General features: G+C 43.8%; 1 protein-coding gene, 1 long non-coding RNA gene and 1 pseudogene across 4 annotated transcripts in view; 2 read left to right on the top strand and 1 right to left on the bottom strand.

Moving 5' to 3' along the window:
• LOC141766962 (uncharacterized) overlaps window positions 1-17,646 on the bottom strand; it is a 36,710-nt gene extending 19,064 nt beyond the window's left edge. For all 3 annotated transcript variants that reach the window (XR_012593720.1, XR_012593721.1, XM_074634202.1), the window contains exons 1-14: window positions 17,465-17,646; window positions 14,287-14,448; window positions 14,091-14,197; window positions 13,884-13,998; window positions 13,217-13,333; window positions 12,814-12,875; window positions 11,200-11,352; window positions 10,879-11,070; window positions 10,695-10,794; window positions 10,459-10,600; window positions 10,109-10,292; window positions 9,764-9,863; window positions 9,385-9,518; window positions 9,238-9,269 (exon numbers count right to left, since the gene is read on the bottom strand). Coding sequence is in view for 1 of the 3 variants with exons in the window: in XM_074634202.1 (XP_074490303.1) it covers window positions 9,238-9,269; window positions 9,385-9,518; window positions 9,764-9,863; window positions 10,109-10,292; window positions 10,459-10,600; window positions 10,695-10,794; window positions 10,879-11,070; window positions 11,200-11,352; window positions 12,814-12,875; window positions 13,217-13,333; window positions 13,884-13,998; window positions 14,091-14,197; window positions 14,287-14,448; window positions 17,465-17,645 (1,781 nt within the window). In the remaining 2 variants the exon portion in view is untranslated. The remainder of the gene's footprint in view (window positions 1-9,237; window positions 9,270-9,384; window positions 9,519-9,763; window positions 9,864-10,108; window positions 10,293-10,458; window positions 10,601-10,694; window positions 10,795-10,878; window positions 11,071-11,199; window positions 11,353-12,813; window positions 12,876-13,216; window positions 13,334-13,883; window positions 13,999-14,090; window positions 14,198-14,286; window positions 14,449-17,464) is intronic.
• On the top strand, window positions 503-2,235 carry LOC141767028 (uncharacterized). Its single transcript, XR_012593743.1, has 3 exons — window positions 503-718; window positions 1,840-1,948; window positions 2,069-2,235. It is a non-coding gene; the product is annotated as an uncharacterized LOC141767028 (long non-coding RNA).
• Window positions 17,647-23,944: 6,298 nt separating the features above from the next.
• The window catches only part of LOC141766906 (zona pellucida sperm-binding protein 4-like), a 7,545-nt pseudogene continuing 5,797 nt past the window's right edge, over window positions 23,945-25,692 (top strand).

Raw genomic sequence — 25,692 nt, 5'->3', positions numbered from 1 at the left:
GCCGATCAGACTGATCTGATAACTTTACCTCTCAGCATCACTGGAGTTTTATACCGGAGTGAAAACAGATCACAGATTAAAGGTTTTATAGTTTAGTTGTCTTCTGATTCACCATCTAGTTATAATCTGTGTTAACTGTAGCTCTGAGCAGCAGCAGAAGGGACCTGCAGTATCTCTCCTTCTCACACCGTCAGTGAAGCAGCCTGACACTAAGAGGGGTACGTAGGTTTAAGAGCTAGGTCTTGTTTATTTTAGTATTTTTGTCTGTAATCACTGCCTTTGAGTTATTTACGAGTTATTACATACATTCAAATGCAGTTAATCCTTTATAATTAAATCCATTAATAAATCACAGGATTCCATGTACTGAACCGCAACCGGAAATGACTTTTATTTTGACAACTTCCGCTTGCGGGCAGAATCCGGCTCTAGTATAAAAAGAGGCCGCGGAATTTGCTTCGTCCCATTTGCTCAGTGCAGAGACCAGAGACCAGAGAGAGAGAGAGACAGAGACAGAGACATACTTCCAGAAACAGCTATCTATCGAGACAGAGAGAGAACGAGAGACACAGAGAGAGACTGAGACTACACGAGTGTAAGACTGAAAGAGTGAACGAGTGAAAGACTGAACGAGTGAAAGTGAGAGACCGACTTTTGACCGACTTTTGACCGACTGACCCCTGAGCTAATTTAGCTCCTTTCCGACGTCTGTACTACGGTAAGTTATGATGCCGTGGCTAGCTTGTTAGCATGCTAACTTCTGTATTTCTGTAACAAAATGTGCATGTAAAGTTATGTAAAGTTGTATATGTATGTATGTATGTATGTATGTAAACAACTATTGCTTCGCACGTCTCGTCGTGCTGTTACTATAACGTTAGTTAGCTGTTAGCCAGGAGGCCTGTTTGCTAAACGGAGCTAAGAGCTAACTTAGCTAAACAAAGAACTCGGCTCCTGATTGGACGAGCGTTTTCACGCCGTTGGCTGCTGCTCTCAGCTTTCAAACCTGAACCTGTATGGAGACTTACAACAGAGTTTTTATTCAGAGTAATGCATTATTACAGTCAACATGTAGAGTTAAAGCGGTTAAAGTACTTCTTTCATAGTTTAGAGTTAAAAGAAAAGTTTTCTCAACTTAACCGACAGTTTTGCCTCGCTAGCTTAGCGTTAGCTTAGCGTTAGCTTAGCGCTTAGCAGCCACGGTTCTGCGTTTTTTCTACAGTGTTTGTGCTACGTTAGCATCTGTGCTACGTTAGCATCTGTGTTGTTAGCTGTGAAGGCCTGGTTGTGTATATTTGCTTTTTGTAAGCTGTTGCATTCAGAATGTGATGCTAAGCTACCGCTAGCTTAGCGTTAGCTTAGCAGACACGGCGCTGCCTGTGTTGTTAACTGAAGGCCTGGTTGTGTTGAAGGCCTGGTTGTGTATATTTGCTTTTTGTAAGCTGTTGCATTCAGAATGTGATGCTAAGCTACCGCTAGCTTAGCGTTAGCTTAGCAGACACGGCGCTGCCTGTGTTGTTAACTGAAGGCCTGGTTGTGTTGAAGGCCTGGTTGTGTATATTTGCTTTTTGTAAGCTGTTGCATTCAGAATGTGATGCTAAGCTACCGCTAGCTTAGCAGCCACTGTGCTGCCTGTGTTGTTAGCTGTGAAGGCCTGGTTGTGTATATTTGCTTTTTTCAGCCTGCAATACGGTTTTCTTGGTTGATGCATCAAATTTGAGTATACTTGTGTTCAAAAATGATTTATTGCTTAGCTATAGTTGGTATCTAAAGATATAATTGTAGGCTAAAAGTTTCTTGTAATGTCATTATTAATCAGTTGTGCCTACATACTTTTAGATGCCTCGCGGCAAGTCGTACCGGCGTTCTGAGGCTGCCAAGATGCGGATGGCCGAGCGACGCACTGTGGCTTTCCCACCTCAGCAGTCTGGCACCGCCAGTTCAGCACGTAAGTAGCCAAACATTTTTTCGTTAAATGTTTAAGGTGTCTATTGTCGTTGCATGATAATTTATGATTTTTAAAGGTCCATTAACTTTTATCTTGGTGTCTTTGTCTGTTTATAAATAGGCCGCGGTACAGGTTACCGTCACACTGTGCTCGATTGGCCAATTTCCCCCTTCACTGGGCGGAAGCACAAATTGGTCATTCCAGCCAAGTCTCCAGACAAGAAGGTAGAATTATTAATTTTGACTTTATGAACAAATGCTTTGATCTGAGGAATTTGTGCCTTCATCCCTGTCGAGTTGATGCATAACTGTTGTCTGGATTTCTAATCCGCAACATATTATAGGAGTAAGATGGTGTCCAATAATTTGGGTTATATTTAGACGGTTGAGAAAGGGAGAGGTAATTTTAGTTGTGTATTGACAGTTGAAATAGGAAGAGGTGACATGCAAATGTTGCCTTCATCCCTGTCGAGTTGATGCATAACTGTTGTCTGGATTTCTAATCCGCAACATATTATAGGAGTAAGATGGTGTCCAATAATTTGGGTTATATTTAGACGGTTGAGAAAGGGAGAGGTAATTTTGGTTGTGTATTGACAGTTGAAATAGGAAGAGGTGACATGCAAATGTTGCCTTCATCCCTGTCGAGTTGATGCATAACTGTTGTCTGGATTTCTAATCCGCAACATATTATAGGAGTAAGATGGTGTCCAATAATTTGGGTTATATTTAGACGGTTGAGAAAGGGAGAGGTAATTTTAGTTGTGTATTGACAGTTGAAATAGGAAGAGGCGACATGCAAATGTTGCCTTCATCCCTGTCGAGTTGATGCATAACTGTTGTCTGGATTTCTAATCCGCAACATATTATAGGAGTAAGATGGTGTCCAATAATTTGGGTTATATTTAGACGGTTGAGAAAGGGAGAGGTAATTTTGGTTGTGTATTGACAGTTGAAATAGGAAGAGGTGACATGCAAATGTTGCCTTCATCCCTGTCGAGTTGATGCACAACTGTTGTCTGGATTTCTAATCCGCAACATATTATAGGATTTACATAATGAATACATTCAGTTTCTATGACTCATGAATGTTCAATATCTGGAACAAGCTCCCAGAAACCTTTAATGATAACCAGATGACCAGATAATGATCTGTTTTAGCTACTATCCTAGCTTTTATTTTTAGCATGTTTTTATTTTCTAATCTTTAATGTTTTTATAACTGTTAATTATTTCTTAATGTTCTTTTGCATTTTGTCCCAATGTTTCTGTAAAGCACTTTACACATATGTTCACTTACAAACATAACAAATAGAGCTAGTCCAACTACAATCACATAGTTAGTATTCTAACAAATTAACACATCTACTTTATGTATTGTCCTGCATTACAATAGCTTGTCTATAAGTCAAATTATTTTCGATCCCATGCCTATTGTGCATTCTAAAAAGAATTGTAAAAACGCTAAACATTGATAAATGTAATGCAGGTTTTGCTTTTTCTAACAATTTAGCCACAAAAAGCAAAAGACACTGGTGATGGACTCTCTGTTTACAGGGATGGGGTTCGACTCCCTACAGTGTCCTTGTTTATTGTTAAGGCTCATCCTACACTTCCCAAACAACACATTTCTTTGGATAACTTTTCATCACAAAGGACTTAAGATACTACTGACATAGCGCCCACAGAAAACAGGAAGTTGTTGTAAATTGACGATACATTGTCCAATCTTCCCCAAATTCCCCAACATTAGCCACGCCCCCCTTCATAACTCGCGAACCGCTTGTCGTAGAGCCTTGCGGCAGGCGTCGTGGCGCTCGTCAGAGTTTCGGTTTCGCGTCGGTCGGCGTCCCGCCAGCAACCCCGACCCGCGAGCAGGGGCGAGGGCCCTTTCATAGCTGCGTGCAGCTCTCGTTAGGGCCCGAGCACGAAAGTGCCAGGACCCAACGGTGTCCTGGCACGAAGTGCAAGGAACCTATTGTTTTTCTGCAGATTATTATTATTATTATTCTTTTTCTGCTGCGAGATCGCGTTTTTGGGACCTTTTCCATCCCCAAAAACTCATGAAAATTGGAATATGCGTCAGAAGTGGCGAAAATTGCAATATTCTGTAGTGATTGGGCTCGGGTGCACCAGCGGGCTCGATAGCGCCCCCTATAGAAAGCAGGTTTCCAGAAAAAGTTACTTCGATCTTCACGAAATTTACGTATGTCATTGCTCACATCTTCAATGGCACATTAAATATTTTTGAGATTTTTTCGGCCAACAGGAAGTCAGCCACGTTGGACTTCCTGCGTGATTTTAAAATTTACGAACACATTTTTGAGGACTTTAGGATGCACCAAATCTCATGAAACTTTACACGCACATCCAAACAGGTAATCCCTTTGATTCAGTGGTGAAATTTTTTTTGGGCGTGGCATGTTGGCTCTCTAGCGCCCCCTTATGTCCTTTTTGCCTTTGAACATCCATTCGTATGCCTTGGCATACTCGTAGACGCATGAAATTTGGCAACGTGATAGACACCTGTGAACTTTATGTAACTGCATAGCCATTAGGCTCAGTGTGTTTAGCCGGCTCTATAGCGCCCCCTAACGCGTTGAAATTTTAACTTTGTCAAAGTTGATCCGATATTCACGAAATTTGGTATGCATATCCCACTCATCATTTGAAACATATTCCTCATTGGGTTTCATTAGCCCCGCCCACCCAGAAGTCGGCCATATTGGATTTTATGTACGATTTTCCCAATTTTTTCGTTTTATTGGCCGCGTACTTTAACGAACTCCTCCTACAGATTTGATCATATCGATTTGAAATTTGGTCAGGACCATCTCAAGACCTCGAGGATGAAAAGTTATTAAAATGGTGAGTGTTCACTTAACGAGCGGACCGTGGCGTGGCGGCCATTTTGAGCCATTCGCCAGTTATTGTAACTCAACTGTTCATAGTCCGATCTGCCCCAGATTTCTCAGGTATGATGGTGGTACAGTCTTGAGGACATGTATATGAAAAATTATACTCATAGCCCCGCCCTAAGACGTTAGCCCCGCCCCCTTTCATATCTCATGAACCGTTTATAGTAGAGTCTTGTGGGATGTGTCATATCACTCAGCAGAGAGTGGGTTAACCCTAACTCAACTGTACATAGTCCGATCTGCCCCAGATTTCTCAGGTATGATGGTGGTACAGTCTTGAGGACATGTATATGAAAAATTATACTCATAGCCCCGCCCTAAGACGTTAGCCCCGCCCCCTTTCATATCTCATGAACCGTTTGTCGTACAGGCTTATGGGAGGTGTCATATCACTCAGCAGAGAGTTCCTGTTTTATTCGTTAAGGGTAGCCCCGCCCCCTACACATTAGCCCCGCCCCCTTTCATAACTCATGAACCGTTTGTCGTAGAGTCTTGCGGGAGGTGTCATATCACTCAGCAGAGAGTGCCTGTTTCATTGGTAAATGTTATGCCCGCCCCCTACACATTAGCCCCGCCCCCTTTCATAACTCATGATCCGTTTGTAGTAGAGTCTTGTGGGTAGTGTCATATCACTCAGCAGAGAGTTCATGTTTCATTGGTAAATGTTATGCCCGCCCCCTACACATTAGCCCCGCCCCCTTTCATATCTCATGATCCGTTTGTAGTAGAGTCTTGCGGGAAGTGTCATATCACTCAGCAGAGAGTTCATGTTTCATTGGTAAATGTTATGCCCGCCCCCTACACATTAGCCCCGCCCCCTTTCATATCTCATGAACCGTTTGTAGTAGAGTCTTGTGGGATGTGTCATATCACTCAGCAGAGAGTGCCTGTTTCATTAGTGAAGGTTATGCCCGCCCCCTACACATTAGCCCCGCCCCCTTTCATAACTCATGATCCGTTTGTCGTAGAGTCTTGTGGGAAGTGTCATATAACTCAGCAGAGAGTTCCTGTTTCATTGGTGAATGTTATGCCCGCCCCCTACACATTAGCCACGCCCACCTTCATAACTCGTGAACCGCTTGTCGTAGAGCCTTGCGGCAGGCGTCGTGGCGCTCGTCAGAGTTTCGGTTTCGCGTCGGTCGGCGTCCCGCCAGCAACCCCGACCCGCGAGCAGGGGCGAGGGCCCTTTCATAGCTGCGTGCAGCTCTCGTTATTATTATTTTTCTGCTGCGAGATCGCGTTTTTGAGGCCTTTCCCATCCCCAAAAACTCACGAAAATTGGAACATGCGTCGGGAGTGGCGAAAATTGCAATGTTCTGTAGTGTTTCGGAACGGGCGTCGCCAGCTGGCTCCATAGCGCCCCCTAGCGCGTTGAAATCGTAACTTTGTCAAAGTTCATCCGATACTCATGAAATTTGGTATGCATATCCCACTCATCATTTGAAACATATTCCAAATTGGGTTTCATTAGCTCCGCCCACCCAGAAGTCGGCCATATTGGATTTTTATGTCATTTTTGCGTTTTATTGGCCGCGTACTTTAACGAACTCCTCCTACAGATTTGATCATAACGATTTGAAATTTGGTCAGGACCATCTTAATACCTTGAGGATGGAAAGTTATTAAAATGGTGAGCGTTCAGTTAACGAGCGGACCGTGGCGTGGCGGCCATTTTGAGCCATTCGCCAGTTATTGTAACTCAACTGTACTTAGTCCGATCTGCCCCAGATTTCTCAGGTATGATGGTGGTACAGTCTTGAGGACATGTATATGAAAAATTATACTCATAGCCCCGCCCTAAGACGTTAGCCCCGCCCCCTTTCATAACTCATGAACCGTTTATAGTAGAGTCTTGTGGGAAGTGTCATATCACTCAGCAGAGAGTTCATGTTTCATTGGTGAATGTTATGCCCGCCCCCTACACATTAGCCCCGCCCCCTTTCATAACTCATGATCTGTTTGTCGTAGAGTCTTGTGGGAAGTGTCATATCACTCAGCAGAGAGTTCATGTTTCATTGGTGAATGTTATGCCCGCCCCCTACAAATTAGCCCCGCCCCCTTTCATATCTCATGAACCGTTTGTCGTAGAGTCTTGCGGGATGTGTCATATCACTCAGCAGAGAGTGCCTGTTTCATTGGTGAAGGTTATGCCCGCCCCCTACACATTAGCCCCGCCCCCTTTCATAACTCATGATCCGTTTGTCGTAGAGTCTTGTGGGAAGTGTCATATAACTCAGCAGAGAGTTCCTGTTTCATTGGTGAATGTTATGCCCGCCCCCTACACATTAGCCACGCCCCCCTTCATAACTCGTGAACCGCTTGTCGTAGAGCCTTGCGGCAGGCGTCGTGGCGCTCGTCAGAGTTTCGGTTTCGCGTCGGTCGGCGTCCCGCCAGCAACCCCGACCCGCGAGCAGGGGCGAGGGCCCTTTCATAGCTGCGTGCAGCTCTCGTTATTATTATTTTTCCGCTGCAAGAATGCGTTTTTGACGACCTTAGCCATCCCCAAAACTCACGAAAAGTGGAGTATGCGTCAGAACTGGTGGGAAATTCAATGTTCTGGAGTGACTGGGCTCGGGTGTCTCCAGGGGGCTCCATAGCGCCCCCTAACGTACGCAGTTTTTCCGAGAAAGTTTCTTCGATCTTCACGAAATTCAAGTATGTCGTTGCTCACGCCCTCATACCTGGATTAAATGATTTTGAGATTTCTTCGGCAAACAGGAAGTCAGCCATGTTGGACTTCCTGCGTGATTTTAGAATTTACGAACGCATATTTGAAGACTTTAGGATGCACAAAAATTTATGAAACTTTACACACACATCCAAACTAGTAATTACTTAATTTTAGTGGCGAAATTTTGCTTGGGCGTGGCATGTTGGCTCTCTAGCGCCCCCTTATGTCTTTCAGATTTTGAACATACCTTTAGGTGCTCGGAATCTCATAAAATTTGGCAAAATGATAGACACCTGTGAACTTTATGTAACTGCATAGCCATTAGGCTCAGTGTGTTTTTATTCGGCTCTATAGCGCCCCCTAACGCGTTGAAATTTTAACTTTGTCAAAGTTGATCCGATATTCATGAAATTTGGCATGCATATCCCAGTCATCATTTGAAACATATTCCTCATTGGGTTTCATTAGCTCCGCCCACCCAGAAGTCGGCCATATTGGATTTTTATGTCATTTTTGCGTTTTATTGACCGCGTACTTTAACAAACTCCTCCTACAGATTTGATCAGATCGAGTTGATATTTGGTCAGGACCATCTCAAGACCTCGAGGATGAAAAGTTATTAAAATGGTGAGCGTTCACTTAACGAGCGGACCGTGGCGTGGCGGCCATTTTGAGCCATTCGCCATGAAACAGGGAGTTATTGTAACTCAACTGTACATAGTCCGATCTGCCCCAGATTTCTCAGGTATGATGGTGGTACAGTCTTGAGGATATGTATATGAAAAATTATACTCATAGCCCCGCCCTAAGACGTTAGCCCCGCCCCCTTTCATATCTCATGAACCGTTTATAGTAGAGTCTTGTGGGATGTGTCATATCACTCAGCAGAGAGTTCCTGTTTTATTTGTTAAGGGTAGCCGCGCCCCCTACACATTAGCCCCGCCCCCTTTCATAACTCATGAACCGTTTGTCGTAGAGTCTTGCGGGAGGTGTCATATCACTCAGCAGAGAGTGCCTGTTTCATTGGTAAATGTTATGCCCGCCCCCTACACATTAGCCCCGCCCCCTTTCATAACTCATGATCCGTTTGTAGTAGAGTCTTGTGGGAAGTGTCATATCACTCAGCAGAGAGTGCCTGTTTCATTGGTGAATGTTATGCCCGCCCCCTACACATTAGCCACGCCCCCTTTCATATCTCATGATCCGTTTGTAGTAGAGTCTTGTGGGAAGTGTCATATCACTCAGCAGAGAGTGCCTGTTTCATTGGTGAATGTTATGCCCGCCCCCTACACATTAGCCACGCCCCCTTTCATAACTCATGATCCGTTTGTAGTAGAGTCTTGTGGAAAGTGTCATATCACTCAGCAGAGAGTGCCTGTTTCATTGGTGAATGTTATGCCCGCCCCCTACACATTAGCCACGCCCCCCTTCATAACTCGTGAACCGCTTGTCGTAGAGCCTTGCGGCAGGCGTCGTGGCGCTCGTCAGAGTTTCGGTTTCGCGGTGCCCGGCCGCGTCGGTCGGCGTCCCGCCAGCAACCCCGACCCGCGAGCAGGGGCGAGGGCCCTTTCATAGCTGCGTGCAGCTCTCGTTATTATTATTATTCCTACTACTACTATTATGCTGAAAATTAAGCAGCACCTTTTTCCAAAAAGAGCCTTTTTTATACAGTCAGTATATAAATGAAAGAAATATTCTTACTCAACATGGTTGTGGAACAAAGTCCCGTTGTTCTGTTGATAAAAAAGAAAAGACATTTTACATTAGACGGAGTCTGTTAGTCGTATATTGTTTCTTATAATGTGTTTGTTATAATGTGTTTGTTAGGATGAGACTGATGACGCTGACCAGATCGTAGTGACAGTCGTGGCAGACGAACGGCCCGCTGCCGTTGCTCGTGCCGTTTCCTCCGGTGTAGTTGGTGCAGGCGTCACATACCAGACTTCCATAAGCCTTGGAGAACAACGTGGGGGCGAACACACCTGCCAACCACAACCGGGGAGGGGGGGGTCATTATATGTGACCCATCATATAATGGGTCAATTCACAAACTCATCAACAGCTAATATTCTGTGTTTTACAGCTGAATGTTTTTGTTTTTTTTGGATCATTTTGTGACAATTATGTTAAATCTTCAGAATTAATTTCAGCTGAGAGTTGGTGCACGTGTTAAATGCAAAACACATACAAACCCAATGGACATACTGTACAGGTAGATGATACTTGCCTCCTACAGAGATGAAGAGCAATGCAGAGCTGACTCCTGTAGAGCGACTGTTGAATCGTTGCTCGCTGTGTCTCAGCCCGCCGATGATCATACAGACGCCCTGAGAGAACAACACAGAGCACGGAGCCTCATTCACACTGCACACGCTGCAGTAGGGTTGTGCACTTGAATGTGAAATTTGTCGACATTGTGATGTAAAGAAATAGTATTTTTGTTTCCACAGCTGGTGAGGCAACGTCTTTAAACAGGTTGTGTATGTCGGTAGGCCCTCTAGTTCTACATGTGTTCCACCTACAGGATGTTGAAAGCAGTGAAATGTGATGTGAATGATGCAGGACGGCTCACCGGGATGAAGAGGATGCATCCGAGCAGCGTGCCGGTCAGCGCCGCTTTAACGACCTCCTGCAGACACGGGTTGCCGGCCCGGTGACCTCTGAGCAGGGCTGTGATGTAAAAGGTCAACTCCGTTATGGAGCCGAAGGTGGCGTTCACCACCGCGCCCACCGCGAAGTTACTCTGAGCGGAGATGCTGCAAGAGTAAAAAAAAACGATCGACGGTCAACATCAGACGCTGCTTTGTGAGTAAATCTGTAACTCATCAAAACATCACATTCATTTAATATTATTATTATTTAACATCATATGATGGTCAACATCACATTCATTTAATCATAGTCCAGTTGTGCTCAGCTCACCTGGCGATGCCCATCCCGATATAATAAGACAGAGGTATGATGGAGCAGATTGCGATGGCGAACTTGGCGTTGGAGCTGGCGTACTGATTCTCTCTGTCAATATATCCTATTACCAGAGCAATGATTACCAGAGGGAGGAGGTCTGAGACGGGGGTTAAAGACGGTAACGTAAAGGTCTTCATATCACACACACACACGCACACACACACACACACACACGCGCCGGTGAAGGATACTGACGGCGAACACATTGATCCCATCAACAGTGTACTTGTAGTAGTACCAGTTGACGGCGTGGTAGCAGCACAGCAGCGCTCGGCTCTCGTAGACCTGATGCTAAACACAAAGAAACCAACACTGAATAACACCTCCAGGTTTATGGTCTGTGGGGGGGTGATGCTTATTAAATCTCTCCCTTGCCTTCCTCTGTGAGTAGGTGGACACGGAGACGTCCTCGGGAGCCAGCAGAAGGATGACCCCCAGCGTGCGAGCGTTCATCTTGCAGATGGGGATGGTGAAGACCAGGATCCAGGACAGGAAGCAGGCCAGTGAGTGGATGACCACCAGAGGAGGATATCCCAGCAGCAGCCACACGTAGGTAGAGAAACGACGCTACGCAACACGGAGAAACAATATCTTTAGATTTCAATGTAGCATAAGTTGATCAGTCATCCATAAATAAGGTGTGCGTGTGCGTGTGCGTGTGCGTGTGCGTGTGCGTGTGCGTGTGCGTGACGTTACCCAGTAGGGAGAGCGTAGAGGTCGTCCTGGCAGCTCTGGGATCGGCACCTCTGTGGGCGAAGGCAGCAGAACCGGCGAGTTATCGTCCGTCGTCTGAACGTTACACTCACAGTCTGGAGCTTCCTCACAACATCTCCTCAACGTGTTTCCAATCTGGAGAAACACAACCAGAGGAAACGTGTTATTAGATTAGTTATTAAAGTTATTTCTGATTCATCAGAGCAACAACTTTACACTTCACATTCACAAGGGCTGCCTGCAACCAACTGCTATTTACAGTTTGGATTGATCTGTTATTCATTATTTAGTGGTTAAAATGTGAGAAAGTAGTTACAAATTCCCATCATGCATCAGTGAGTTTTATCTGATCAACAGGCCCAAAAACCAAAGACGTCCCGTTTACGGAGCTTTAACACCAACTAATGTTCATGTTAGAGAAGCTGGAGGGCTGCTTTGGCTGTTTGACTTTTCTGCTTCATAGATAAATGAAATGATTAATCAATAATCCAATTTGTTGTCAAAACAACGCAATGAACAGGAAATGAATGTCTCCTCTTTAGTGGCACTAGCTCTGCTAGTTGGGACGGAGGGAGAAGCTCAGCACTCACGGCAGAAACCTGCAGCACCACCGATGTCAAAGGTCAAAGGGCGCTCCACCTCCTCAGGCATCTTCTAGTCTAAAGACGGCCTAAAATTATCTCTTGAGGAATGACATAAGTGACTTTAGGATAAGAAGAGGAATGTAACTCTGACACCGACTGACTTCTATCACAAATCATTGAACTGAACAGCGTAACGGGACTCTGCAGCTCGGAGCCGGAGTTTCATTCTTACAACAGAGCTGATCTACTCAGTCTACTGAAGAGGCTTTACAGTGCTGTGATACTAAAGACTGATATAACGTTGACTAAGGCTGCCCCCTGTTAGCTGACTAACATTTCTTTAGCTGATTAGACTTTTATTATTGCTGAATGACTTCTTTCCTAGAAACTATTTTAAAAATGAAACAAAATTAATTTAAAAACATATAATACTATTAAAATACTACTACAAATGAAAATACCTTAACCAGCCGCTTGTACCCGCGATCTAGTTCTTTGGGTCATGACTTAGTTGACAAAATCATACGAGTGTTCGTCGACTGAAGAATGTCTTTGTTCGAGGACGGCCCAAATAATGACACACCTATACAATATAATCTTTCACTGAAAGATGATTATATAACACAAAACAGAAGTAGGTGTGTTTCTGCACCCTAATATCAGACCGACTCAGACATACATGCCGTACTATTCCAAATCCTCCTCTAATCTTTAATGTCTAACTAAAAGTAGAAAGTCAGAAGAATATTGATGTGAATTGTGTTCAAAGCATCACCTCCGACCGCAGCGATGATTAGTGTGTGCAATAAGGAGTTGCAGCAACTGTAGTGTGTAGTGTTGCAGACTTGTGGTGTTGCTCAGTAAAACACCTCCGTCTGCTTTCATGACCACGAGTCTGAGAGAGCCTCCGAGGAAACGGACGGATTCACTAGTTCCTCATTTCACTCAGTAGTTAAAAGCCAAAGAGACGACAAGAGGAACATCTCAAACATCAACCGAACTCAGACTCTACCTCGTGGATCGACTTGCCGAACGGCCACAGGAAGTACCAGGACAACTTCCAGCACAGCTTTCCTAAAGAGTGAGAGAGAATAATTAATATATACAATAATAAATATCATCATTAATCTGTTGATTGGCTCACCTACCACCAGGGCTGCACAATTAATCTAAAGTTTATTGAAACAAACATTTGTTAAAGGTGAAACGTGTCAAAACACCATTTTAAATTAAACATTGTGCTGCAGAGACGTCCTGGTCTACACTTCATATTCTACAGGCTTCAGAAAACGTCTTTGTTTGGTTCACATCCCGTCATAAATCACACCATAATCATTTTAAGTGAGAATAATGATGTAAAAACTATCATTCCCTCTAATATCTGTGTTTTTTCACGATGGTTAATCTCTACCTACCGTACGGTACACCGGCGATAGAGATGAACATCAGCAGGCCGATCAGGAAATACGCCAGAGAGACCCACCAACCGAAGAGCAGCACGTACGCCACGTTTCCACATGTGATGAGATGACCTGACAGCGAGCAGACAGACAACGTCATCAGAGAGAGGCTGACGGAAGAACAACGTGTCTCTGTGTGATTTATATATAAAGAAGGATAATGCTGCTTTATTAAAGGTACTATATGGAACTTTCAGAAGTCCCTTGTTATTAACGACACCGGTGGCCGTAAAGGGAACTGCAGTCGGCATCCTGTTGCTCGTGTACGTGCTCGCACTCCGTCAGCGCGAGCAATTATTCTGTGCATCGGCCAAAACAGTGACGTACCATTACAATCACATATCAGCGTTACTATCTGTAATGTCTCCATGATACCAAACAGCTTGCCATTTGCAAAATGACTTCATCACAAATGAAAATGTGGGACATCGTCTCAATATGTGGGACAGTAAGGGATAAGAATGCTGTAAAGTGGGACACCTGGTCACCTCACTTTGGGTCTGCTTGCTTTCGGTTTCACCTCCAAATAAAGGCGTTAGTCTCGTGATCGTTGCATCGATCAGAAACCTGAATTATCCTCCGACACAACCCGTGCACGCTCCTCCAGCACTGTGACCCGTACCTGGACCTGGATGTGGTTTAATGACGTTCAGCTCAGAGTAGAGCTCCTTCACCACCTCCGACCGGACTTCAAACGGCCGCTCCGTCACATGACTCTTCCATTTCCTGAAACCAAACTGACACAAACACCAAATCCTGAGTGTTAATGACCCGTCCTGCCAGTCAAACCCTTTTTAGATGTGCGTAGGGAAACATCTGGTCTTCTTACCCGGTAGTTGTTGACCAGTTTGTTGGCTTCCACTTCGTTCTCCGCTCTGATGGTTCTCTTGCTTTGGATCTCCTCCCAGCTGTCGTCACAGGCATGATGGCTCGGATCTAAACGGACCAGCGACACGGTGATGAATAAATGTCTGAACACACGTCAGCAATGCTGTTAAAAGACTAAGTGGGTGCCCAGTACTCACATGCATGTGCAGGCATGCATTTAGTTGTGCACAGTGCAGGACATGTGGAGTGATGTGAAGATGGAGAGTCTGTTGAGTTGGTTGGGTGTGGACCTCCAGACAGCCGGTCGTGGTTCTGTTCATGATTGTGACTAGTCTGGACATCGTGTTCCCACGGGAAGTCTGCAATGACAAACACAAGAAACTGTTTTATGTTTAAAGTAGGGTCCGATACTGTGCTCATGTACTCGCACTCGCAAAACAGCTCTGATACCACTTTACGGTGGTGTGCTCGACCCCGCGGGGCCGGGATCCCACCTCAGCCGGCGCACACCGGCCCTCACTTTCATTGCACCACGGGGTTTTAATTGCACCCTCTGACTCGCGCGTGCGTTAGACTCCTTGGTCCGTGTTTCAAGACGGGTCGGGTGGGGTGGGTTGCTGACATCGCCGCAGACCCCTGGCGGGCACGACGCGGTTGAGGCGCACTGAGGACAGTCCGCCCCGGTCGACAGTCGCACCGGGAGCAGGGGGCCGTCCCCGGCGGGGAGAGAGGGCGCAGCGAGCCCTTTGTCCACGGTGCGGCGTGAAAACAGAGCCATGAGGAGGAACAGAAGTCTAGTTTTCTCTCAGAACATTTCAATACAATATGCTGAAAGGTTATTATGCCTTTCATCATATTGTGCAATGATGCCAAAAATATACCGCCTACAGAAGCTTTAAGATACGATAAGATTAGGTTTAAGAGGCATACAGGAACTAGACCAGGATCTATGACACCCTAAACTAGAATCAGAGCCCCGGACCAACGAGCCACATCATTAGAAAGATAATAAGGAATCTCAGACTGCCACACGGATGTAAGGAATCAAACAAGTCTTTGTCTTGAGAACGACATCCACGTGCACTCGACTTGATGCTGGTCCGTGTCAGTTACAGTCAGAGAGGCTGAGTCATGTTACCGCCCAGAATCTCACCTCCATCACTAGAGACGCAGCTGAAACACGTCACGGACACACTGCTTCCAAAATCATCATCATCACCCCCCCAAACCCTCGACCTCTAGGACTTCAGCAACGGAGCATCACATGCTCAGCACTCATTACAGCACATGACTTTAATCATCAACTCTCTACGGGGATTTAAGGACGTTAAACTGGAAGAAGAGACGACATTGGCACGAGTATTGTCCCCCACACTGTCTGCATAATGTCTTCTTCAGTTATGAACAGAACACCTAAAACAGACGTTAGGAGTTAGTTTGTCCTCTCTCTATCCATCTCTCCATCTATCACTCCATCTCTCTCTATCTTTGAACTGATTACTGCCTCCAGCCTCACAACAGCTGGATTTGTTCTCCAGAGGCATGACACTAATTAAGTGAAGGGCAAAAAAACAAACGCCCTTTATTCATTCATTCATTCATTCATTCATTCATCTGCAGGGTTCGTCTCTTCCACGATGGAGAGCCTCGATGAATGAATAAATACCAACAAACCGCCGGCATCATGAGACCGGCTCCGTGGTTGTGACTTCTCCTTTTAAGCGGTGCCTTCTCTCACTCTGGAGACGGGTTCTGGTTCCTCTTTCTGTTGAGGTGTTTGCTTCCTGAAGCACAAATCTATCAGTGTTAGTGACAGAAGAGGTCTTTTGTAGCACCAGTTTAAATCAATACTCATAGTTTTGTCCATCAGTGTAGAAGAGGAAGATCACAATAAATGAATAGGGATTAAAAAAAGGTCAAAGGTCTCATAAAGTGAGCTGTGTAGCCAGAGGTTTCACCAGCAGCACTCATCATGAGAGACTTTGTTCTTTTGTTTATTATTACCTAAATAATCAATACATGAAATTAATTAAAGCTGCAGTAGTCAGTATGTTATTGGCATCATTGGGCTGACATCCCATAATAACCTTTCATCATATTGTAATTGAAGTGTTCTGAGAGTAAACTAGACTTCTGCTCTCCTCATGGCTCTGTTTACAGGCTTTAGAACATCTAGCCCGTGACGGGAGACTTTGACCAATCACAGGTCACTTCAGAGAGAGAGCGTTCCTATTGGCTGACCTCCGGTCATGTGACCAGAACTTGGTGTTCCTTCACCAGATTTCACAATGACGGCTACAAGATGATCCTGAGAACATGTGAGGAGAGAAATAGGCATTAACGTAACAGAATATTGATTCATATTTGATCAGCGCTGCCTAGTTTCACCGTTTGGTCGGAGTTTATGAGAGACTGACAGCTGCTCAGAGACGGCAGCTGGACAGCAGACCTCAGATCAGCTCTTACTGCTTGTTTCCCTCCGGTCAGTTCAGAGAGAGAGCGTTTTCCTCTGGTCTGTGAAGTCCTGCAGATGCCGTTAGGAGCACCGGAGGAACATGATTTATTAAATTAAAATTACAGTATATAATATATATCTAGTATATAAACATAGAATTGAATGTAATAGATCGGCCTCATTGTCACCGATATCCGATCCAGCTATTTGAGTCGGTATCGGTGCATCCTTATAATCAATTAGTTAATCAATTAACTATTTTGATAATTAGTTAAACATTTACTCCATTTATCAAGCAGATATATATCAAACCTCCTCTGGTTCCAGCTTCTCCAGTGAGAGGACTGCTGCTTTTCTGTTTTATATAAATGTATATATATAAGTGATGAAACCTATTTGTGTTTTAGAGGTTGAACCAAACAAACAATCTGAAGATGTCATCATGTAATCTGTGAAAAGTGTGACGGTCGATTTTAATAATCACTAGCCTGAAAGGAGCTGCAGCCCCAGTATGAACAGATAGATAGATATACATTAGCAAAGTGTAAGAAGTTAGTTCTTCAAATAAAATAAATAAATATAAATAAAACAAGCCGTTTGTCTGTCTCATAGCACTAAACTAAATAAAATAGATATATAATGTCCTATCACACTTCTAACGTGGACATTTGGGCACACTAGCGCGCGCAAACACCCGCGCGCACACACGCAGTAGTGAACTGGGTTGTGATCAATAATCAATAATCAATAGGACGTGTCTGCACCGGTCAGATCTCCCGGTTATTAACGTGCACGCAGCTGACGGGTTTAAAATGGAGAACAGGTCTCAGCTGTTAACAGAGGAACACTGTCTGCTACTAATAAAGTTGTTTTTAATCAACACGAGCTCTGAACCAGAACCAGAACCTCCAGCTGCTCACCTGCTGGATCCTCAGCCGGTCTCCTCCTCCTGCTGCTGCTGTCAGAACTGAGTCCCGTCGACAGAGACATCTCCTCCCGGTAAACACACCGCTCCGTGATGTCCTCTGACAGTCTGAATAACAGTCTGCACGCTGCTGCTGAAGAGACGCACTGATCAGGGGGGATCAGACCGCTGAGCATTCTGGGAAATGTAGGCCACGATGGTTGAGCTGCTTTAAAGGTGAAAACCAGAAAACCAACACTGAAGCAGTGATGGAAAATAAAAAAATAAAATATATTTATATATATATATATATATATATATATATATATATATATTTTTTTTTTTTTTGAATTTATTTTTAGAATTAAGATTCATCACAAACAGACAAAAAAAAAGTAACCTCTACAGACAGACTCACAAACATACCAACCCCACAAACAGAATAATAAATAAAATAAAAAAAATAAATAAGTACAAATAAATTATAATAATAATAATAATGATCGATTAAAATATTTAATCACGATTAACTGCAAATTAATCACAATTTTTTTTATCTGTTCTAAATGTACCTTAAAGGGAGATTTATCAAGTATTTAATACTCTTATCAACATGGAAGAGGGCAAATATGCTGCTTTATGCAAAAGTATGTATATATGTGTTTGTGTGAATATATATATATATATTGTTTAAAAATATATACTTTTTTTTTTTAATTGGAAGAACATTTCTAGGCATATAAATTACAGAGCAAATAAGAAGTCTTCTATTTTTCATCCATTTTTTCCCTCCCACTCCCGACAATAAAGGAAATAACCAATATAACACTAATAGTTATAAGACTTAAGGCAGCAATGACACCAAAATTAGAAACACCCTAGACTCCATATAGCCCCTGTTACCCTCCACAAAATATCTCGAACCATCTCTCCCATTTGCGGTAAGTGTAACACAGACCGTGGGTCCCATTTCCATTACTTTTGGGGGTGCAATCGGATTGCTAGATACTGGAATCACATAGCCCGAGAACTGAGCGGGATCTTTAAGACTACAATAAGAAAGGATCCAGGGTTATTTTTACTGGGCTTGCCCTCTAAAGTAGTTTCTCTCTCGAGCAATCATTACAAATTGCTGGACAAACTTCTGCTCCTTGCTCGTAAATGCATCCTGCTAAAATGGGTGAAAGACACTCCACCCACAGTAACTTTCTGGTACAGGGAGATCTTCAACGTACTGCCACATGAAAGGATGAGTACAGTCCTTAGGGGTAATGAGGGCTCATTTATTAAGATCTGGAACCCTGTCCTGGACTATATACCATCAGAGCTCAAACACACTCTGTTGAAGGGCCAATACCTTCAGGGTGGAAGCAGAATATGCCTAGTGCCATGTAAAACATAAAATATATTTCTATGATCACCGTTTACCATTCATGAGAGTCTGAGGACAATATACTTTACGCTATGAGATACTATCTGCTATTCCTATTGTTGTCTTTTTTTTTTTTATGTATGTATATATATATATATATTTATTTTTTTACAGTCAAATTTAACCACTGTGTTATTTGATGTAAAATGTCCTTTTTCACCCGTTTTTACGTTTTTTTTTTTTTTAAATGTAACAATATATTTAGAGTTTTTCCTTTATTCCCCACAAAAGATAGAACACAATCAATACAGACAGCAATACACGTTAATCACCCCCACACCCCTCCATAATGTCCGTAATGGGCGTAAGATGATTGCATAAATAAACTTAGCATAAATGATAATAATAACAGTGACATTAAAAATAACAGTACTCACAATTGTGACAGATACAAGTAGAGAAAAAAAAAAGATATGCAGTATATATATATATATATATATATATATAAAAAACAAATTAAAAAAAGAGAGAGAATTACAGAAGTAGTAGTAGTACAAGAGAGCCATGGTTTCTTCTTGAGATTAAATGTATGTATATATTTATTATTAGAAATCAATTAACAACACAAAACAATGACAGATATTGTCCAGAAACCCTCACAGGTACTGCATTTAGCATAAAACAATATGCTCCAATCATAACATGTCAAACTGCAGCCCAACAGACAACAACAGCTGTCAGTGTGTCAGTGTGCTGACTTGACTATGACTTGTCCCAAACTGCATGTGATGATCATAAAGTGGGCATGTCTGTAAAGAAAAACAGAAACGCAACACTTTGCAAGAACATTTTAAAGTATTTTATTATTTAATTCCTGAAATGTTCTACTTTTGTTTTGTTGTTTGCTTTTGTGAGTTATAGGGATTTCCCTTCGTTTCCCATGTTGCTGCTGCCGGTCCGGAGACAAAGGAAATGGCTCCACAACCTGGTCAGACACAAGTATGACATAGACTTTTTAGTAAGCATTTCCAGTAAATTGTTTGTTTCATGAGCAGTGTTTATGTGTTTATGTGTTTTTCCCAAAAGAGACTTAATGAAACTACAGATTCAGGAAAAGTTCTAAAGAAACAAGCAACTCTGATCATGATTACTGAGTATTTATTTAAACATTTGAACTTTCCATATCTATATTTTGTTCACCCCTTCTGTTGTCTTCCTGTCAACCTGCAACTTTATCTTCCTTTGACTGTTTATAAAGCATAAAGTATAGATTATCACCCAATTCTGTGTTACACCTTTTAGTCCGACTTCATTCCAACTCATTACCACAAGTTTTACACTTTTGGGGGGAATTTAAGGTTAATAAACCTTTTTAAAAAAGCAGAAATTATGAATTATTTTTAATTGTAGTTATCAGAGGAACATAATGTTGATGGATTATCACAGACGGGTAGATGTATAAGTTTAGTTAGAATACTGTTTTATATATTTTTTTTAATGGCAGCACATAATGACACCTGCGATTCTCAAAATTGACCCGGGAAAACCACAGATTCTATAAATTAGAATAAAACACCCATAATTCAACGAGAGGAGTGGTCATTAATTGTTATTGCGGAGACCATAGTAGGAAACCATACATGTTGTTTTGGGGCAATTAGATGAAAGAAATCCATATTTATGATATGATGAAGTTTGAAAACGGTTCAAATTTGAACATTAAAATTGTTGATTGTGAAGACTTCATCTAGCGCGCTGAAGGAATGCTCAGTAATGCTCTGATTTTCAGTAACACACTCCAAGCAAAGCCATTTTCACTGCAAATGTCCCTGTCTATTACAGCAAGTAAGCTTGTTTGTTAGTAAGGAAAAACTTGGTTCCAGATTCTGAGGAAGGGATCTACATGTCCCCTGTCTTGTGGGTCTTTTTCCTCGTTCTCAGTGTGATCTAAACTTTTAAATGTTTAGTTATAGGTGTTAGACAAACTGTCCTGTGCATTGTGAACCGGCAAAATCAATATTTGGTGACAGATAAAGCTTGAGGTCACAGAGACCATTGAAAAGGTTTCTGTGACCTACACTGTCAATAAATACTTTAATGTCAAATTGTCACACAACCTCAGTGTCCTGATCTGACAGGACACACATATTATCGCCTTGTCCCACAAATACAACTCATCTTGTGAAGTTGCCAAAAAGGTTTATCAAATCATCAACCTGAGTAAAATAAAAAAAATAACATAACACGCCCCTGAAGCTTTTAAGTGGCTGTTGAAAAGATAGGAAGCTGTCATTGGTGGTCATCTGGCCTCAGAGGGGGAGTTTTTAAAACATCAAGCCTAGTCGTATAAATGTGGCAGCACACATAAGTTGTAGTCTTGGGGACGTCCAGGTCAAACTGCTGAAACCATGGCAAAGCACCGGAGTGTCTCCGCTTTAGTGGTACTAGCACTGCTATGGTGCTTAGTTGGGACAGAAGTAGAAGCTCAGGACTCATGGCAGAAGCCTGCAGCACCATCAATGTCAAAGGGCGCTCCACCTCGTCAGGTACCACAGGTCCTTCCACGTCCTCAAGTGCCACAGGCTCTTCCATATCCTGAAGCGCCACAGGTCCTTCCACGTCCTCAATGGCCACAGGCTCTTCCATATCCTGAAGCACCTCAGGTCCTTCCACGTCCTCAAGTGCCACAGGCTCTTCCATATCCTGAAGCACCACAGGTCCTTCCACGTCCTCAATGGCCACAGGCTCTTCCATATCCTGAAGCACCTCAGGTCCTTCCACGTCCTCAAGCGCCAAAGGTTCTTCCACGTCCTCAAGTGCCACAGGCTCTTCCACGTCCTCAAGTGCCACAGGCTCTTCCATATCCTGAAGCACCTCAGGTCCTTCCACGTCCTCAAGTGCCACAGGCTCTTCCATATCCTGAAGCACCTCAGGTCCTTCCACGTCCTCAAGCGCCAAAGGTTCTTCCACATCCTCAAGTGCCACAGGCTCTTACACGTCCTCAAGTGCCACAGGCTCTTCCATATCCTGAAGCGCCTCAGGTCCTTCCACGTCCTCAAGCGCCACAGGTCCTTCCACGTCCTCAAGTGCCACAGGCTCTTCCATATCCTGAAGCGCCACAGGTCCTTCCACGTCCTCAAGTGCCACAGGCTCTTCCATATCCTGAAGCACCTCAGGTCCTTTCACGCCCTCAAGCACCAAAGGTTCTTCCACGTCCTCAAGTGCCACAGGCTCTTCCACGTCCTCAAGTGCCACAGGCTCTTCCATATCCTGAAGCGCCACAGGTCCTTCCACGTCCTCAAGTACCACAGGCTCTTCCATATCCTCAATGGCCACAGGCTCTTCCATATCCTGAAGCACCTCAGGTCCTTCCACGTCCTCAAGCGCCACAGGCTCTTCCACGTCCTCAAGTGCCACAGGCTCTTCCATATCCTGAAGCGCCACAGGTCCTTCCACGTCCTCAATGGCCACAGGCTCTTCCATATCCTGAAGCACCTCAGGTCCTTCCACGTCCTCAAGTGCCACAGGCTCTTCCATATCCTGAAGCACCTCAGGTCCTTCCACGTCCTCAAGCGCCAAAGGTTCTTCCACGTCCTCAAGTGCCACAGGCTCTTCCACGTCCTCAAGTGCCACAGGCTCTTCCATATCCTGAAGCACCTCAGGTCCTTCCACGTCCTCAATGGCCACAGGCTCTTCCATATCCTGAAGCACCTCAGGTCCTTCCACGTCCTCAAGCGCCACAGGTCCTTCCACGTCCTCAAGCGCCACAGGTCCTTCCACGTCCTCAAGTGCCACAGGCTCTTCCACGTCCTCAAGCGCCACAGGTCCTTCCACGTCCTCAAGTGCCACAGGCTCTTCCACATCCTGAAGTGCCACAGGCTCTTCCATATCCTCAAGCGCCACAGGCTCTTCCATATCCTCAAGCGCCACAGGTCCTTCCACGTCCTCAAGTGCCTCAGGTCCTTCCACGTCCTCAAGTGCCACAGGCTCTTCCATATCCTCAATCACCACAGGTCCTTTCACGTCCTCAAGCGCCTCAGGTCCTTCCACGTCCTCAAGCACCTCAGGTCCTTCCACGTCCTCAATACCCTCAAGTCCAACCTCCTCCTCAGCAAAGGCTTCCTCAGTACCATCAGGTCCAACCTCCTCCGCAACAAGGTCTTCCTCAGTACCATCATGTCCAACCTCCTCCGCAACAAGGTCTTCCTCAGTACCATCAGGTCCAACCTCCTCCGCAACAAGGTCTTCCTCAGTACCATCATGTCCAACCTCCTCCGCAACAAGGTCTTCCTCAATATCCTTCAGCACCAAAGTATCTATCTCCACAAGGGTTTTTCAACTTTCAGTCCCCCCAAGAAACACAGCACACTATACCGAAGCAAACACATCATCATTACGAACTATATCTACCAGAGCAACCACATCAACCGAATGAACCGCAACAACCACATCAACCGAATCAACCACAAAAACCACATCAACCATATCAACCACATCAACCATATCAACCGAATCAACCGAATCAACCGAAACAACCTAAGCAACCACATCAACCGAATGAACCACAACAACCACATCAACCGAATCAACCACAACAACCACATCAACCACATCAACCATATCAACCATATCAACCATATCAACCGAATCAACCATATCAACCGAATCAACCGAAACAACCTAAGCAACCACATCAACCGAATGAACCACAACAACCACATCAACCACATCAACCGAATCAACCACAACAACCACATCAACCACATCAACCACATCAACCATATCAACCGAATCAACCATATCAACCAAATCAACTGAATGAACCGAAACAACCTAAGCAACCACATCAACCGAATCAACCACAACAACCACATCAACCACATCAACCGAATCAACCACAACAACCACATCAACCACATCAACCACAACAACCACATCAACCACATCAACCACATCAACCATATCAACCGAATCAACCGAAACAACCTAAGCAACCACATCAACCGAATGAACCACAACAACCACATCAACCACATCAACCGAATCAACCACAACAACCACATCAACCACATCAACCACATCAACCATATCAACCGAATCAACCATATCAACCAAATCAACTGAATGAACCGAAACAACCTAAGCAACCACATCAACCGAATCAACCACAACAACCACATCAACCACATCAACCGAATCAACCACAACAACCACATCAACCACATCAACCACAACAACCACATCAACCACATCAACCACATCAACCATATCAACCGAATCAACCGAAACAACCTAAGCAACCACATCAACCGAATGAACCACAACAACCACATCAACCATATCAACCACATCAACCATATCAACCGAATCAACCACAGCAACCAAATCAACCAAAGCAACCTACATCGCCACAGGCACATTTAGGTTACCAGCCCGGTGTGTCAAAGCAGTCTTCTTTCCGGAGTTGTGAGGTGACAGAGAGGCAGAAGATCCCATGTGGAGGTTCTGATATCTCCGCTGCTGCATGTGAAGCGATCAGCTGCTGCTTCGATGGCCAACGGTGCTACTTTGGAAAAGCAGGTGGGTTATTGACGAGGCTCATATTGATCTTCAAAGAGCTGCTTTCTGGTTGTATTGAGTGAATACTGCATTGGTTCATAATGGATGACTTTACTTAACTTTGTAAAATGATCCGGATAGAATAACACTATGGTAAAAAGTTAATTTGTCCTACATTCAACTTCATCCCACTTACTGATGATCCTTTAATGTGCTTATGATATTACAGTGACTTTACTAATGAGGCCAAGATGTCACCTGATTTAGCATCCTTCAGCACAGTGGAAAGAATATGTTAGAATTATTCTTTGATATTATTTACTCTGATAATGCTGAATAAAATTCCACTGTGATCAATACCATGATGTTCCCCCCAGAGGATGAAACCTAAAGACTTTGGTGACTTTTCCCTCATCATCAGGTCAAGATTTAATTCTGTCAAATTCCTGCAAAACTGTCATTCCCGTAAGCTTTAGCTGCACTTAAATTGGTTCTAATTACCAAATAGTAACGCGGTAAACTAAGATGGTGAACATCAGCGTGTTAAAATTGTCATTATGAGCATCTTAGAATGCTATTGTTAGCATTTAGCTTAGCTGTACCCTAAAGTAAAACCTCCGAATGGTCCTCTGAATGGCTGTGGACTCAAAGTCTTGTGACATTTTCTTTTGTCTGTATTATCAAACCGTTCAGCCTATCTTTATCGATGCCTTGTCTTTGTGCCACCAGTGACCGTCCAGTGCACCAAGGATGGCCAGTTCATCGTGGTCGTGGCCAGAGACGCCACTCTGCCCAACATCGACCTGGAGTCCATCGTCCTGATGGGACAAGGTGACGGCTGCACACATGTTGACTCTAACTCAGACTTTGCCATCTACAACTTCCCTGTCACTGCCTGTGGCTCCGTTGTTATGGTAAGACCTTGATTTTATTTAATATATTTAATATTATTTGCCCTTTCTTCACAGAATATAATTATTCCTGTGAAATATTCAGTGGTTGATTCTCTTATCTAGTTGACATGTTAACGTCGTCCATTTCTCTCATCATCGCTCCTCTTGAGCTCTATTATCCTACGAGTTAACTGTTTTATATTGTAGATTTCATTCACAATTTTCAGCCATCCATCCTGTGGTGGTGTTGTATCATCTCTTCGCCAAGCAAGATATATGTCTTCTTTTAAAGGTCCCATATTGGAAAAAGTGCGATTTTCATGTCTTTTATATTATAAAGCAGATTTAAGTGCTTTATAAATACTGTTAAACTATCAAAACGCTCAATATATACGGAGAAATACACAAACAGCCCGTATG

Source organism: Sebastes fasciatus, chromosome 4 (assembly GCF_043250625.1).
Source record: "Sebastes fasciatus isolate fSebFas1 chromosome 4, fSebFas1.pri, whole genome shotgun sequence".
NCBI lineage: Eukaryota > Metazoa > Chordata > Actinopteri > Perciformes > Sebastidae > Sebastes > Sebastes fasciatus.
The sequence above is the reverse complement of the archived record's forward strand: the minus strand, read 5'-3'. Positions and strand labels throughout refer to the sequence as shown.